The 17,458-nt window shown below is 42.6% G+C and overlaps 1 protein-coding gene across 3 annotated transcripts in view; it reads left to right on the forward strand.

The window, feature by feature from the left end:
• JAKMIP2 (janus kinase and microtubule interacting protein 2) overlaps window positions 1-17,103 on the forward strand; it is a 45,832-nt gene extending 28,729 nt beyond the window's left edge. For 2 of the 3 annotated variants that reach the window (XM_017822872.1, XM_017822873.1), the window contains exons 9-22: window positions 880-999; window positions 1,476-1,604; window positions 2,582-2,665; window positions 2,967-3,029; window positions 3,198-3,296; window positions 4,349-4,447; window positions 4,771-4,824; window positions 5,569-5,634; window positions 6,461-6,529; window positions 7,092-7,169; window positions 7,784-7,987; window positions 8,466-8,531; window positions 9,141-9,213; window positions 14,575-17,103. In XM_017822872.1, the coding sequence (XP_017678361.1) occupies window positions 880-999; window positions 1,476-1,604; window positions 2,582-2,665; window positions 2,967-3,029; window positions 3,198-3,296; window positions 4,349-4,447; window positions 4,771-4,824; window positions 5,569-5,634; window positions 6,461-6,529; window positions 7,092-7,169; window positions 7,784-7,987; window positions 8,466-8,531; window positions 9,141-9,191 (1,182 nt within the window). In that variant the 3' untranslated portion in view covers window positions 9,192-9,213; window positions 14,575-17,103. Of the gene's footprint in view, window positions 1-879; window positions 1,000-1,475; window positions 1,605-2,581; window positions 2,666-2,966; window positions 3,030-3,197; window positions 3,297-4,348; window positions 4,448-4,770; window positions 4,825-5,568; window positions 5,635-6,460; window positions 6,530-7,091; window positions 7,170-7,783; window positions 7,988-8,465; window positions 8,532-9,140; window positions 9,214-13,113 lie in introns of all 3 variants that reach the window. The other variant, XM_017822874.1, reaches the window with a different exon arrangement.
• The last annotated feature ends 355 nt before the right edge of the window (window positions 17,104-17,458 follow it).

Raw genomic sequence — 17,458 nt, forward strand, 5'->3', positions numbered from 1 at the left:
TTCTAAACCAGAGAGCATAACATCAGAGAATATGGCAATTATCTTCCCTTGACAACACACTGAACAAAAATTATAATATATGCAAAAGGTAATTGGCATCTTTGGTACATGTTTTTTGTGTGATTTAGAAGGTTTTAACCTGTCAGCAAAAGCGAAAAATGTTACAAAGCAGAAGTGCATCTTAATTGCTCATAGATCAGTTTGTCTGCAGAATTATTCAAAAGCCAACTATTTAAATGCTCAAATCTGTGCCCTGAAACCAAGCCTGCAGGGTCAAACATCTGTGCCTTCACGGGACACATCTGACCATTTTCATTTGATTTAATTCAGCTGCTGAGATTGGCGATAGTGAAGCGTCAGACATACAACCAAACTGTGCAGTGTGAGCAATCTCTTGCAACATGTGCTGGTTACTGCAGTCCTGGAAAGATGTGATAAAAGTTCTTTCGTGCTAGTTTTGTATGAGCACAGCTTTCACTCACTTAGTCCAGCAGCAATATCAGCAGGAGAAGCACCGAGACTTTAAAAGTATCAGCAGTGTCCGTGAGAGGAGACATTCTGCACACATTTCCAGCTCTCTGTGGTATTACCTGTCTGCATGTTGATAGATGTCTTCTGAAGAGCTTTGTGGTTAACAAAACAATTCTCAGACAGATCCTCGGTTCGGGAAAGTTAATCAGCAAACTTATTCTCCACCAGCACAAGATCTAATCTTCAGTGTGGTTTGAGTTTGTTTGGATTTGGTAATTGCAGGGGAAGCCCATTGCTCGTTTTTCATACATTGTCTTTTAAGTAACTAGCAACTCTCCCCTGCCCCCCTCCACAACTCAAGCTACGAGTTTCCAAGAAGGTTCAGAAATCTTGTTTTCCCTTCTATAGAGACATGTGGTGGATACATTTTTTGGGTATGATGATGATTCCATGGACTCTGAAACATCCTCTGTGGCCTCATATAGAACAGACAGGACACCAGCAACCCCAGATGATGATCTGGATGAGGTAAGATCTGACTCTTTCCATAACAAATACGGGTTTTCATACTATGACTTCCAAAAAAAGTGGTCAGGCTCTAAAGAACACTTAGGTTTTTATAGTGCATATTGAGTGATAAGTATTTCATTAAGTTTGACCTTTATTTTGGTTACTCATATACTGAAATGCTGAGAGTTTCTTCCACAACCTAGTCCATAGAGTCTACAGCTATGACTACATTGCAATTTGAGGTTGTTTTTTTTCCTATTCCCCCTTCAAGGAAACAAACCTATCACATTTCTTTCAGCTTAAAGACCTATAAATGCTATATAAACTCCCCATTCTTATTATTTCATATCACAGCAAGCTCATTGTGATTCAAAAAGCTATTTGAATCAAGACTTGTAAACCAACTACTGTGCTTAACAAATCACACTTGCATTCTTTGCTCTGGCAGTGCTTTGCTGTCCCAGTGCTCAGACATGTCCCTTCCTATTCTTCAGGGTTTAGCAGCGGAAGAGTCAGAGCTGCGGTTTCGGCAGCTGACAAAGGAGTACCAGGCCCTGCAGAGAGCATATGCACTGCTGCAGGAGCAGACAGGAGGGGTCATAGATGCTGAAAGAGAAGCCAAGGTCAGTATTTGTTTGGGGGTACCAGCATTTCATTGCTCTCAGGATATACAAACCCCTCAAAGGGACATACAGGGGAATGGAGGACATACAACGTCCCTGACACTGAGAGAGATCTCTTCACTCGTTTGCTGGGGGCATTTTTAAAGAGTGTGACTTTTAATCACTCAGTTCACAAGAGGCTGTCCTCCACCTGAACCTGAAAACTCTGCAGTTAGGCAGGTCTGCCAAAGCAGACAACTCTGCAGCCTGGCACAGAATCACAAGGTTTTCTCATCTTTTGCCTGCATATGATAGGGTTGCATTTTAAAGGTAAATGAAGACTTGTGGGTTTTCACAAAAGCACACATTGCACCTACTTTAGGAACACCTGAATGTTTCTAGCAGAGAAATGCAAATTGAATTCAAATATTCAGGTGATGCAGACTACAGTAAACCTTCCAAGGCTAAAAATGTTGTGCCTTTAATAAAATTATAGAATCATTCAGGCTGAAAGGGACCTCAGGCAGTCTCCAGCCCAAACTCCTGCTCAAAGTAGTCAGCTGTGAGATCATACTAGTTTGTTGAGTCAGCTCTTGAAGACCCCCCCAGCAGCAGTAACTGCTTCTTCCCACTGCCTTTTGCCACTGTCATCTACTAAGCACCTTTATTTTTAAATTCAGGGACTGCCCTTTACCAGGGTCTTTGAGCAGAGCACCTCAAGTACCTGAACTTGTGTTTTGCTGCTCTGATGCCAATTCATGGTAATAACAGGCTTGGGTGGGGAGCTGGGGCTGATCCACCACTGCGTTCCCTTGTGTCATCCGTGTGCCAGTCTGAGGGCTGGCACAAAAAACATCACTGAGTCCGAATCTTTCTAGTGGTTTCTCACTCAGTGGAACTGACAGCATGAACCCAGGCCCTGCTGGTTTTGGTTTCCTTTTACTACCAGTCACAGTGCTGGTTTTGTCACTGTTTAATGCTGTGCCTGACTTCAACAGGCTCAGGAGCAGCTCCAAGCTGAAGTCCAGAGGTATAGAGCCAAAATAGAAGATCTGGAGAAAACTTTGGCACAGAAAGGACAGGTAAGTGATTATTGTGGTTTTTTTTTTCCCCTGTTTTGTATCTCACCCGCTCTGCTTACAAAATACCTGGCACAGTTTCAGTATAAAGTTCCATGAGATGCAGTGTTGCTGGTCAGTAAACAGGCAGGTCTGGCAAGGTCATAAGTCTTGCTACAGCTTGGTAGACTAATATGTTGATCTGTAAATGGCAGTTTGTTCCTGTAGGATTTTAAAGCCTGGATATTGTGGCTCCAGTTGTCAATAAATGTGCCCAGCCTTGTGGAATTTGATTACTGTGTAACTGTACTGCTTCATCCAACAGGACTCACACTGGGTGGAAGACAAGCAGCTTTTCATTAAGAGGAACCAAGAACTTTTAGACAAGGTGTGTTCCCAAGTTTTGCATGTTCACTCTGGAGGGTTATCTGGATCCTGTGAACCATCTCTAGGGTTTTGATTTTGCACAGCCTGTGCTACCTCAACTACTACTCACCAAATGTTTAATGTTTCTTGTAACAGTCACACAGATCCTGATTTTACATATTTCTGTTAGATAGAGAAACTGGAAGCAGAAAACAACCGTCTGCAACAGGAGCTGCAGGATGCCCGAGACCAGAACGAGCTGCTGGAGTTCCGCAACCTTGAGCTGGAGGTGATGGATGGGCTCCTGACAGGAGAGCTGGTAGAAAATTAGAGTGCACTTGCACTGGACACCCACTTTAATCAAGGGTTTAAACGAGTGATGTGGCAATAAAACAGTAACAGATCAGGCCCAGCACTGTTAATTGTGAGCTGAAGTATGGACGGGCCAGACCTCAAGCTCCCTCTTCACAGACTGCCCCTAGTTAGAGATTCTTGTCATGCCAGCCAATCAAAACTTCACCTGCCCTAATATCCACTGTAAACTGGTTTATTTTTCAGTTGTTCATTTCAGTTGCTGCCCAAGGCCAAATACATTTGCCACACAGAGCCCTTCCTGGGTCTCGTAAATCAGTGCTGTGTGAGTCTCTCCCCTTATTTATAGAAGTGACCCACAGTTCTACCTGTCAGCTGTGTTTCCATGTGACAGGGAGCTGGACTGATCAAGTGAATTAAACGTTCATAAACTAAAAATGAATTTGAAAGTGAAGTTTCATCTTCACTTCTGTGCTTGCCTGAATACCTGAAAGGAATAAGAAATAACATCATCAAATTTTTATTTTTGTCTTCGGCCCTTTAAAACTGGACAAATATTTGTAAATTTTAAGCAACAAAGATGTAGAAATACCTAAGTTGATCAACTTTTTTGACCATATTGTTTTCCACAGATGTTAGAAAGTACAAGGTACCAGGATAGCAAATGTGTAATCTGAGTGTCCTAATGGTGTAAAGTCAAACACCTGTTTCTAAAGGGAGTGTTTACAACAACACATAGTTCTTCAGAACTTCAGATATCAAATCACTTGAGCTAGGTGACAGCCTTTCCACAGACAATTTGCAAATTGACATAATTCATCAAATAATCTCCTGTAAAACAATTAGCTTGGGTTTAGGATCCTGCCCCTCTTGGCACACTTTTTCAGACTAGGTCTAAATGTTTCTTCCTTCGACTTGTAAAATGAAGAGCTTGGCTTTGTGAAACATGGTGTAAACAGCAGCTGTGGCATTTTCTGTGTGCATTTATTTTAATATCTTCTTCTGGCATATTTGCCAATTTGTTTGCAGGAAAGAGAGAGACGGTCCCCACCATTTAATCTCCAGATTCACCCATTCTCAGATGGTGTGAGTGCTCTACAGATCTACTGCATGAAGGAAGGGGTTAAGGTAGGTCAGTTTTATAAGTGCTTCTCCCTGCAGGGGTGGTGGGTGCTGCCCATATAACCCCTTACTAATAATTCCACTAAATTTCAGGCGTTTAAACTCAGTCTAATGTAAGAGTGTGGTGACTGACACAGTTCAGTTAGACTCAAAATTCTCACCATAATGATAAAATCTGGTTCAAAGGCAACCAAAATCAATGTGTGATGCATTTCCACAGGATAAAACAAAATGGCTGATTTCCACGTGGTTCATATCATAGGAGGGGTGGATATTGCAACCATGATGAAAGGTGCATGCCATGCCTTTACCTTCTTCTCTCGTTGCAGGATGTCAGCATCCCAGACCTCATAAAGCAGTTAGACATCCTAGGTGATAATGGGGTAAGTTGAAATGGGAGATATTTTCCCTTTACAAGCTGCATTTTGTACAGCACAGTAAGTGATACCTGTAATTATGTCTGTTTTCTAAGATGCTTTTTAAATTATGCATCTTTTACGTCTGGTTTAGCAGACTGGGAAGAATGTCCAGAGGCCACTGATATTTGGAACTGGGCCTGACTGTGCTCCATTCACTCAGGAAAGCACATGAATTAGTTTGACAGTCTGAGTCAACCACTCTTCCTCAGGACTAAGACTCCTCCAAACAGTTTCATAAATAGGCAATAATTATCAAATTCCCTGTGGCTTTCTAAGAGGGCACTGCTGCCCACATAAAAGAGATCATCCTGTATCTCTGGCCAACATTAGATATGTCTTAAGAGAGTGTACAAGGAAAAAAATCCCAAAGCATCATGATTGTCTATTCATGTGCTGGTGTAAATCAGCATTATTTTTACAAAAGCTTTAATAATGGAAACTCACCTTTGTAAAACTAGCATGAAGAGAAACAAATGGGTCTCATTTTAGTTTACATTTCTCATAAGATGCAATTTAATGAAGACATACAGTTAGTCCATATCATATGGAAGGGCAGAAGCAGTGGGCTCTGAATGTTTCAATGGGAATAGGATATTCAGCACTTCAGGGATCCTCTGAAAACTGTTCACCTCGTCTGTAGGCTGGATTGTCCTTATTCATGCAGGAAACTGCTGCCAATTTTCTCTTTTCCTCACTTTCTCGTCACAGAATTTAAGAAATGAAGAACAAGTGGCCATAATTCAGGCTTCCACCGTATTGTCCTTGGCAGAAAAGGTAAATTGTGTACTTGCTTTTCTCAGGTGTTATCTAAAGCCTCATCTAACACATTTTATGCCCTGTTGTTGTCAATATTGTCAAACTTTCTAGCACTGAAAGTGATTCCCCAAATAAATTGTGTCAGCAGAGTCCCAAACACCTTCTAAGCCAGCAAAAATACCAAACTCATCTGGCCCAAGCTGTGGAGATAACTGCAAATACAAAAAGAATATCAAACAAAACTTGAAATGGAAAACTGAATGAAAAACTATCAGACATTTAAGCCATAAGTAGATATAGTTTGAGATTTCTAGGCCTGAGGTTTCTAAAGCTTCTGAAGGGGTCTGTGCCCAAAATTTCACTGACAGTATGTGTTTTAAGTTCCGTGTTTTGGAAATGAAAAAGAAAGTGGGGTTAAAAGTTGGTTAAAATTGCTTTCTGAGGCTCAAGTGCAAAACAGTTTCATCAACATGAGAGCTTCGAAGGACTCTAGTGAACAATTCCACTTCTGCAAGCAGAATTGCCATCTGGCCAGCTAAGCTATTTTTGAGAAGCTACAGCCTCATTGTGGGCCTTTATCCATGGGATGAAATGGGCTCCCTGCCCATCCAAGGACGTGTCCATCTTCCAGTGACACGGCAGTGGTGACCCTCCTGCTGCTTCCCTGCCAAGTGCTGCCTGCAGACATCCTGGCTGCCTCTGTCACAGGAGGAGAACAGCCCCAGGATGAGCCCAGAACTAGCAATAGGTTACTAAAAACAGACTAACAAGAAGCTGTAGATATCCCACTGCTCGTGTGCCTAGAAAACACAGCAGGGTACAGCTCTCATTGTCTTCCCTCCAGTGGATCCAGCAGATTGAGGGAGCTGAAGCTGCTCTGCATCAGAAAATGATGGAACTGGAAAGTGATATGGTAAGAAAACTCTCCTTATTACACATTCTGGGGACACTGAATGTGTCACACTTAGTTGATGTGCCAAAAGAGAAGTAGGAGAGTCTATTGGCAAATGCACTATGCAGCCTTTCTCTGATTATTGGTGAATCCATGAAATTGTTCCTAGTCTGGTTCACATGCAACAGCAGAATAACAGAAACAGAAATAGTGAAAGTTTGAAAGCTTTCTCTCTCTTTCCGTGAGGATGACTGTTTATTAATAAGTACAGAGGGCTCAAAGGTTGCTCAATAATTTTCAGGGATGTAAGTGCCTGCACTCTTTGTCTCATAAGATTCATAGTCTAAACATCAGCTGTTGTATTACATTTTATTCAGGACCAGTGAAAAACTAATGAATTATGTAATGAAAGCAAACAGTGTTATGTTAAAGTTACTACCTTATTAATAACTCTGCAGAGAGTCAGTTGAGAACCAGTCTCCTCATCCTGCTGAATCAGGTATCTGTAGATGATTTCATAAAACTTCCCAAAGTATTTGGAGTAACTAATTCATTTTTCTGTCCAAATGATCCTTCATTGTAGGAGCAATTTTGCAAAATAAAAGGTTATTTGGAGGAAGAATTAGACTACAGGAAACAAGCTCTTGACCAAGCATACATGGTATGTACAAAGGAAATTGTGCAGCACGTACTGGACAGCCCTGCAATAGGGCATAGACTCTTATTGAATCAGGAAGAGAGGGTTTTGCTTTTTTTCTTAGCATTGGGGGGTTTTTAATTTTGATTTTTTTCTCATTATTTGATGTACTAGCATGCAATCTGCATGGCTTCAACACAGCATCTTGCCTTTTCATGTCGTAAAAAGGCAACATTTCCTGAAGTCTAGAACAGTTAAAGGCAGATATTGCTCATTAATGTCAGCTTGTCCAACTGGAGTTTTTTAGCACAATGGCTTGAAGTTTTAGAATTGGTGAAATATTTTACCCTTAAAATAGGTATGAAAATTCTATCAAACTCCATCTCTGTTAAGTGCATTTAAAAAAAGTAAGAGTACGGGATTTCAGTGAAAATTAGTATTAAAATATTTTAAAAATAAAAGTTCATATCCTTTTTCCAGAACACGGAACCGTTTTCCGAGTTCTGTTTTTCACATTTTTGCACAACTGAGCACAGGGACCACCTCTCATGCAGGGAATCTGCCACCAACCCCCCAGTTCCCAATGTGCTTTAAACCATGTTTCATCTCTAACTGGCTTTTGGTATTGCATCAACCAGAGGATCCAGGAGCTTGAGGCCACCTTGTACAATGCTTTGCAGCAAGAAACGGTGATAAAGTTTGGGGAACTACTCACTGAAAAACAGCAGGAAGAGCTGAGGACAGCAGTAGAAAAGCTAAGGCGTCAGATGCTGAGGAAGAGCAGAGAATATGATTGCCAGATTCTTCAGGAGAGGATGGAGCTGCTCCAGCAGGCTCATCAGGTAAGAAAAGAACTACACACATCTACCTATTCAGCCTTGCTGTACAGGAACACAACCTGAGGTCAAATTTAGTCAAGCTCCAGGCCATGAGGGAGCCTGGCATCTAGCTTTTAGAATTGTTTCATGCTTTGTGTCTTTTATGTGCATGCAAAGAGTATAACCATGATCTTACACTTTCCATCTATTTAACAAAGGCTTAATAAAAAAACAGATAATGTGAAACAAAGCCACCATTGATATTAATTTCCAGCATTTGAGAATCCAGTTACATGTGTGTAGGATCATATTTTGAGCAGTTGAACATGTGGTAAAGCTGTGGTTTGGCAGGGTGGGGGGATGGAGTCACAGTATGACACAAGATTATCCCTGCCACAGAAATGGATTTCTAGGCTTTTTGCACTTGGAACATTAAGTTACTAGTTCAGTGGAACAGATTTACTGAGAAATTAAGGTAGATGCTTTCTTTTCTGATTTCCAGAGGATCCGAGATTTGGAAGATAAAACTGACATCCAAAAGAGACAAATTAAGGATCTGGAGGAGAAGGTTGGTTTTCTTATGCTTCTGAAGCAAGATGATCAACTGTGGTTTGAAAGTAGGGACCCAGTGCTCTTGAACTGCACGACCTTTCTGTTCCACTCAGTCAGCTGCACCCACTGGTGGTGATTTACTGTCCTTTCTTTTCAGTCTGTGTCAGTCGATACAGACTTTAATATTACAATACTACATTACATTATTTAAATGTGTTAAATTGTTAATTAATTTAATATTTGATAAATATTTTTTGTGTGTGTGTAATATGTGCATGTATACATATATATATGTATTCCCAGGCCATTTCCAGCGTGGCTTGCAGCCACTGTTTTTTAATGCACTTAAAAATACTCCCCATGCTATTTTTGATATCCAGCTTTGTGACTTAAGTCAACCCTTGGGGGTTCATAGTAACAGTTACACCTCAGGCTTTCAATACTGTGCCAGTTGTAATCCATCACTGGAATTAGTGGGATCTGTTTTCTAAGCCTGGGAGGTGGTATGGTACTTACAGAAGTAACTAGGGAAATACAGTGGTTTTGGAATGCCTAATTACTCTAATTGTTCTGCTGAGTGCAAAAATAATTCTGATGCTTACACAATCTTCTTTTTCTTCTGCAGTTTCTATTTCTATTCTTGTTCTTCTCTCTTGCCTTTATTCTTTGGCCTTGATGTCAATGTGCCTCTTGGAAAGGTAAGACTGTTTTATTTATTTCCCCAAAGCTAGCACTTCTTGCAGAGAGCTGAGGATCACATCCTTGTGTGTTCTGGTGGATGTTTGGAGCCAGCGAATTCAGCAGGTTGTTGCCAATTTGTAATAGTTCACAACAGGGGGTTGTCCTGCTGCTGAGCTACTGGTGATACTGTGCTACTCAGGATTGTAAAAATAAAAGCTAACAAGAATTTCACAACATCACACAGCCAAGAGAATTGCAGGTGAAATTCAATGTTGATGTTTGCAAAGGGATGCAGATGGAAAACAGTTATAATAATCTCAACCATATACACACTGTGATGGGCTCTGAAGTGACACTCAGGAAATAAGTCAGGAGGTTGTAACAGGTAGAGCTCTGTGTCCAGCAGTAGGAAGGATGCAAAGGAGGGCAAGGAAGAAAGATGAGCTGCTGAGAGACAGGAAGGGGGAGACAGAGAGATGGAAGGATTTTTCTGGCTCAGGAAGTCACACCGTTAAAAGGTGGTATTGGAGAGGTTTAGAAAATTTGTCATAGGATGGATGGGTGGATGGATAGCTTGCTATCATTCACTGTCTCCTCAAGTACAAGCAATCATTGTGTGATAAGCTTAAAGGAAACGAAAATTGATAGTTAAGGATACAGGGTTGTAAAGAAGGCTTTGTCACAGCATGTTTTGCAGCTGAAAGTTCAGAGTTCAAAAAGCAGTGTGAAGATGGGGAAATAAATCAGAGAACTGTAATGGTCCCATTTTTCCATCTGTGGCAAGCCACTTCCAGAGCCGGGATGATGGGATAGAACAATCTTTCTTTGAGCCAGGATAACAGAAGTAGAACACAGCCTAGAAAACGTTATGTTAAAGTCTCAAGAACATGTAATGGTGGAGCAGAATTTTCTGATTTGGGGGCAGACCCATACCATTGAATTTCTCACTGTATCTCTTGGCTCTGGCTTCAGCTGTGTCAGTGAATAAATTCCTCTGGTCTGCGCTTAAGGCAAGCCAAGAATACAGTTGTGTGAAAGATGTTCTTCCATGTCCTTCCACCATTTGTACCAGCTCAGCCTTTGTTTCCAGGTGCAATTCAAGGTATTGATTACAATTAAGTGCCTTGGGTCCAGGTCTGTGGGTTTTCCTTTTCCCTTTAAGGAAAAGCCCCTACTTTGTGCTTCGTTCCAGCTAGATCAAGGATTTCAGTTTTGTGCAGATGCAGACACAGCTCTCAGAGTTATCCACATCAAATGGAATCTGCCTCCTTGTCCAGCCAGACCTCAAAATGAACGTTTCTATGGGCTGAGGCACCAATATATGTGTAGGTTGGGCTGGATGGGGAACGAGCCGTAGAAAAGAATCAGAGGAATGGACAGATCAGTGATCGCAGCTCCTGTAAACAACAGCCAATATCATTATTGAGCTGCTGCTATTTAAAACATGCTGCCTCGATCCAGTGATCATTAAACAGATTAAGTTCTGACTGCATACTTAGTAATGTTCCTGCTGCAGGGTTTCTGGGAACCGTGACACAGCACAGCAGCTGCGAGATGTTTTGAGTGGCTGTGACTGGTGGAAATGTGACTTTACAATTTCTCACTTATTCACAGTGGGGAAAAAAAATCAGAAAGTCTTCTGAAACAGCCAAATTAGGGACAGGGTAATATTAAGAAGCCAAAATTTTCACTGTATGCAGTAGCAGCAAATAGTTTTAAGTGACTGTGTCTTCTGCTGTACCGCAGGATCAGGAGTCCAGAACAAGCAGTCAACCTAGGGGGAGATTCCAAATAAAAAAAATTCTTGGATTTAAGGTGCACCTTGAAAACTCACAGGAGCTGACAGTGGCATTTGCAAGAACCTGTCTGCATGAGTTTTTTTCCATTTGCCTGTAGTGTCATCCTATTTCAGTTCCTGTGACAGCTACAATAATGTCCTTGTGCAGCATACGAGAAAAACTTGGGTAATAAGAGGTTTAGAGTTTGCTGTATATACATTTTGCACCTACATTTTCCACCTGTATGGGTTTGGAATGGGTTCTCTAGTGACTATTTGCCTCTTCTGGTACAGCTACAGAATTGGTAAGAAGCTTATACATCCTAGTTTTACCAATACTGGTATTGGCTGTGGTGGAGTAAGAGTTCTTCAAAAGTAAGAAACCAGGGAATACCTCAAAGGACAACACTGCTCAGTTTAGGTCACCTTGATTAAAAATGCATTCATGACATTCAACTACTGAACAGTTTTTCCTAATCCTGTCTCTTTTAAGATGAAGCATGCAGTGAAGCCTTTGCAGTAGAGCATGCATCCTGAGAAATAACAATTAAAATTTTCATTAGTATTAGAACTCATCAGGAAATGTTGTCTTCCTGATTTTTAAATGGTTATTAGTTTTGAAAAAAACTTTTTTTTCTGTAGCTTAAAAAAACCATCAGTGGTAGATAGAACTGACAAAAATATTCACAAAAATGCGTAAAAATCTTTCCATTAGAATATTTTTCATTAGAAAAGAAAAACATGATTCACATGAAAAATTTAATTCTACTGTAATTTAGAATACAAAATCCCTGGTCCTGGGAAAAAATGCCAGTGTGTACTTCCTGGGACTGTCTGCATGGTTTGGTATGCCAGCACAGAGGAGGCATGCTGAGAATTACAGACCCTCTAGACAAGAAAATTGGCTTTTCAGGAACTGCAATTATATAGCAGTATCTTTTGAAATAGGCATTTCTCAAAACAGAAAAGAAAATCCCCTATTATTCTGACATTGGAATTCCAGTAATGCTGATTAATCTTTTGTCTTGGAGCCTATGAAAATATCTCTAGTGCCTTGTAACATTTCAGTGTCTGCATGCAAAGAAAAAATGTGTTTGAGCAGCCTCACAATGAGCTCTGCAATGCACTCGAAGGCAGACTGCATTCTTCTTTCCAGAGCAGCCATTCCTTCCCTCTTCTCAGAGCAGGAAGGGGGGAACCAAGAATAGAAAAGGAGAAGAATCAAGACCATCTAAAATAGACCACCACCTCCACATTTGCTAACACTTATGTCCTTTTGGCCTAATTTGAGGGGAGGTATTGGTGGTTAGAAAAACTGATGGGGTGTTTAAGGTCAGAACTCCACATTTCTCCTAAAATTCTAGCAGATTTGCTGTTATTCACTTGCAGTCATTCTGCCTGCAGGGGCTGCTGGGTCCCATCCAGCTCTCTCTTCCTGCTGAGCTGATCCACCTCACTGGCACGTTCCTTGAGCAGGGCTAGTAGTGAAAGGCAACATAAGCCTTTCTCTGCTGTCTTTACGGCTGACAGGACTGTCCCAGCTGCAGCACTGACTGCTGTCATTGCAGGGGGGTTACATGGATCCCCTAGGGATGTGTCAAGACTTCACTTCCCTCCCTGCCCCACACCCTGCCCCCCAGCTCAGCCCCATCTCCTTCAGTGGGTTTTCCACTTGTTTTACGCAGCATCTAAGGTTTAGCAGCTGTAAATCCCTTTGGTGTCACTTTGGTGAGCCCAGGAAGGCTGCTCTGACTGCAGTGCCAAGATGAGTTTCACTCCTGGAATTCACTGTTGCTCCGTAGTGGCTGGTCCCGGGGGCACACGGGGGTCCAGTTCCCCATGGAGAGGACAAGAAGCATCAGCGAGAGCTGAAATGTGGTTTACAGCCCCAGGGAGCCTGCTGTTGGGTTGTGCTACTCCTAGGACCGCTCAGGAGATGAAGGATTCTTTTGCATATTTGGCTTTATGAATGCCAGGTAGGAATCAAGAAGACGGGTTAGGGTGAGCTGAGTGACCGGGGCAGGAGCCGTGACAGCGGTGGAGATACAGTGACTTAGAGAACGGGACATTGACAGTGAAAGTGGAAAAATCTTATGGGTGAGGTGTGTGTGTGGGATACATAAACTCAATGCTTTTCCAGAGGATCTGCACTGCTGTGAACTCCCTTGAACTGTAAGAGCTGCAGCAGGCCCAGCATCACAGCACGCATGATACCTGTAGAGTGTTTTACCAAGGCCAGGCACTCCACAGGTGCAAAGCATCAAGTCTTGTAGCAGTTCCTCAAAAACAAGGCAATGGTAAGCTCCTCGTCCCCTGCCTTCACCCCTCTGTTTTCCTCCACGGGATTCTTTCCCCTCACTACCTGAGGGAAAATCTCCAGACAGAAGCAATTTGGGAATGGAGTTGGCGAGATTGAGAGGGATTTTAACAACATCATATTTTCTGAGGCTGGAATACATGGAATCAGAGAGAATAACTAACATTGATTTGTGTTTCCCACTCACGTTAAAAACCACCTGCCTACCCAGGTGACAAACTCAGCAAAGGTGAGAATGGCAGGGGGAGTGTGCCATCACCATTTCTTCTTATTACAACTACTGAGGTATATTTCTTTATTTCCACTGGATGCAAGTGAACTGTGTTACCTTTATCCTAAGGGACTTCAAACAAACAAACAAACAAAACCCTAAACTCCTCCTTGAAATGCACCTAGGGAGCCACTTGGTGGTGAAAGTTCTTTGGTTTTGTTCATGCCCTGATGCAGTTTATTCTTTATGGACCTTTTCACCAGGTGAGAGAAAACCACAGTGCAGTCACAGATTATACTTTCTGGTTTCTTTCTTGCCCAGAGTGAACACAGCACTCACTGCTGAACTGAGATAACAAGGGACAAGCACGGGGGAAACCATGTGCAGCAGTATATTGTATGCAGACCAGAAGCTCTCTAATTCCTGTTTACGTGGGATTTTCCTACCTGCATTCTCTCTGTGTTTGTGAACTTACACATTCACTTATTTGTGATCACAAATAAGTGTGGTCTGTGTGGATTTTGCACCCAGTGAATTTTACTATGTAGGCTTGAATGCTGGGAGAACAAAGACAAAATGGTGCCCTTTTTTCCCTAGGTGCAAACCTGAGAACTAAAGTTCTTTTCCATAGGGAAAGCCATAGGGAAGGCTTCCTCGGGACAGCAGCATTCTGTGTTTGCCTCGGTGCTATATTAGCCAAAATTCTGGGCTTGCCCTGACACCACAAGGGTATTGCTTGCTGCCATGTCTCCTGTCAGGGGTGAATTTTGGGCAGCTTTGGTTCAAGAGTCATTGAAACTTGTGCATAACTATTCATCTGAAGATGCCTATGGGGACTTTTCTGGACCAGAGGGCTGGGCTTTGAGGGGTTTAAATGGACAGGCTTAGCAAAATGCCTGGAATTTTCACAAATGCTTTTCATACAGACAAACAAAACCAGTTTAACACTGGTAGCTGTAAGATCAGACCTTTTCAGCTTCCTGATTGATAGATTGCATCTTGGCAGCTGGGATAGGTAGGTAGAGGAACTTACCACTTACCTGATACAGATTTTTTTTTATTTTTATTTTTAGAGTGCCCGACTACCCAGATAAGTCCTTATAAAGGCAAATGCTTCCATCCCCCGATGAAGAGAATATTGTTTACACCTATTTTAAAAAGTATAAAAATGAACAACCTGTAGCCAAGACTGCAACCACCTTGTATTTTAAAGCCATCACTCAAAATTTGTTACCTGACAGTTCCTGTCTAAAGCTATGACATATGCTGCATCTAATGAAATTCTATATGTTGAAATTACGAAAGGGGAAGAAAAATGAACTGTGAACCTACATCACCCGGGAAGAACTTAAAGGGAAGGAACCACTTTCAGCTGATCAAGTCAGTGTGTCTTGGGCATGGAACCAAAGTTACAACAGAAAAATCTATCCCTGCTGTGCAGGGCAATCATTTAAATGTCACCCTGTCATCCCACAAATGGATCAAAAGCGAACAGGACAGAGCAGGAGAAACTCGAGCCGTGGGGAGATGCCGACAACCAAGCGCTCGGCTTGAACTGTGCGGCTTTCTCGCTGCAGGGACTCCTGCTCTCCCTCTTTGGTTTTAACCTCAGGAACAAATGACAGCTGCAATGTGGGAGGAAGAAAGGAAAATGAACCGGTCTGGGTTATTGCAGGATGGGCAGGACAGGTCACCACGTTTTGTGCTTGAGGTCGTAACACAGCACCACCCGCCTTGGCCAAGGAAGGGGAGAAGAGGGTGTGTGGTGTAAGGAGGGTTCCCGACAGAGTTGAAGCCTTATCTCTCTTCACTGTCCCTCCATGAAGAACAGCCTGTCTATTATCAGATACTTTTCATACTCTTTAAAGACTGCCGTTGAGATAATAATGACTATACTTGGTTTTACTATTGAATAACCACTGAGGATCACTGGATTGGACCTACAGAGTAGCTTCTGAGAAAGAAAACAAATGTTGGAGGATGGGGCGGGGGGGCGGGGGAAGCCCATTTGACATGATCCACAAAGCATCAGCTTCCAACTGTTTTGTCCCAGCTTGGAACAAATGTTTTGGTTCAGCTTGTCTACTGACTTTGTTAGCTGGCTTCCTGATTAATGACACATAAACTAAAAATGGGGAAAAGCTGTGTGAACACAGCCTCATTACAAGTAAGAGGTATTGCTAGTCTGTTTAGATTTTTCCACTGTTAAGAGTAACTAAAAGCAGTTTGCATTTCAAAGCATTACTTACCTCTCTAATCACGAAGCCTGGAACCCGGCCCTGGTGCCTCCCTGAGGGTCACAGGTCTACGCCCCCAGTACTCTATAAAAACGACCCTGAGAAGCATCACCCTGCAGCAAACCCTGCGAGGGTCCTGTGCCGCGGGGAGCAGCACAGCCAGCTGCACCCACCCTCCCTTCCCTCACTGGTGGGCTGACAGTGCACATCTCTGTGCCTCGGCTTTCATTTTCCTGGGAATGGAGTCATGCCTGGGCAGACTTCGGGGTTCCTGTGGCAAGGCTGTGTCTTCCACGATGGAGCCTTAATTTTAACTGGGAGAAGTGGATGTCTGTACTACAAACTAGAAAATTAAGGGCCAGAATACAGCCTGTGTATTACCTACACCTTCAAAACAGGGCTCACATGTACCAACATCTTACGCACACAGACGGCTCATCAAAAAGTGCTTTTCAAAGAGCTTCTCCTTTGTTTGCCTGTTTACTTTTACATATGAAGCTTCTGAGGCACAAAGCAGTGAAGTCACTTGCCACAGCAACTTGTCAGGTCAAAAGCAGTTCTGTGGCCTTAGCAGGGAGGAAGTTCTCTAGTATCAAGGGTGCCAGCCCCTCACAGATATCTTTTTTTCTTGGCCAGAATAGCTTTTAATCAGTAATGTCCATTCACCCAACTGCATAGCAATGCTGGGCTCAGTTTCTCCACAGACTCCTTACATCCTCATTTCTTGAATGCCAGGATATTGTGATAAGCCTTTCATCAAAGGTTAGAAGCTATTAGCAAATGATTTTTTTTCCCTGCTCCTTAAAATTGGTTTAAGTTATAGAATGACCACATCTTCTTGAAGCACTCTAGTTCAGCCGAGGGGTTCACTGAGTTCTGCACTGAGTTCTGCTGTATGTTTGTTGGTTCATTGTTTTAAAAGACAGGCTTGTAGGCATATATGTTACACGACTGCAGGTACGTTGCATGCTCTTTGTTCAAATTCCTTTTCCTCAGCAGAAGACTCTGTGGATCAGGTTGACCCAAATGTACACGTGCTTTCCATGAGCCAGCAGTTCAGTCCTGAAGTTCTGGAGTCGGGGGAAGCCTTGTCCCACCCCTGTGACAGCTGGAGATCACTAGCAGCTTTACAACAGTTTGATAGCTACAAAAAGGGGGGGGGGTGTCTCACTGGCTATTCGTTCTTCCCCCCTCACTCTTTTCTCCCCTCTTGCAGCACCACTTAATTTCACACCATTAGGCTGCTTTCCTCAGCATTAGGGCTGGCAGTTGAAGCACTGAGCTCTTCTTGCAGAAGAATAAGCAGCACCTGGTTTCAATGACAGTGCAATAACTTCCACCACTGGTTTGGCTAAAGGAAAAAAAGAAGGGACTAGAAACATTTATTTCAGGCAATCACAGGGAAGGTTTATGGCACAGATAGAAAAAACTGACTGATCTTGTGGCAGGCTTCATCATTTAGACTCTCTGAGCCTTGTTGTCTTATTTAATTTCTCTTTTTTACCCAATTTGCCCTCCCTTACTCCTGTGTGTATACATATGCCTGCAGGTGCTCCATTCCCAAGGGCTCAGGGTGGGGTGGTGGTCTGGCCACAGCAGACCTGGGTCTGCAAACCTTTCAAAGATTGCTGTTCCCTCCATGGAGCTGAACCGCCGCTGCTTTACTCCCCTTGCAGCGTCACACATGCCATGCCTAAAACACACTTGCTGATATGAGTTA

Source organism: Lepidothrix coronata, unplaced genomic scaffold, assembly GCF_001604755.1.
Source record: "Lepidothrix coronata isolate B3197 unplaced genomic scaffold, Lepidothrix_coronata-1.0 Scaffold100, whole genome shotgun sequence".
In the NCBI taxonomy this organism is placed as follows: Eukaryota; Metazoa; Chordata; class Aves; order Passeriformes; family Pipridae; genus Lepidothrix; species Lepidothrix coronata.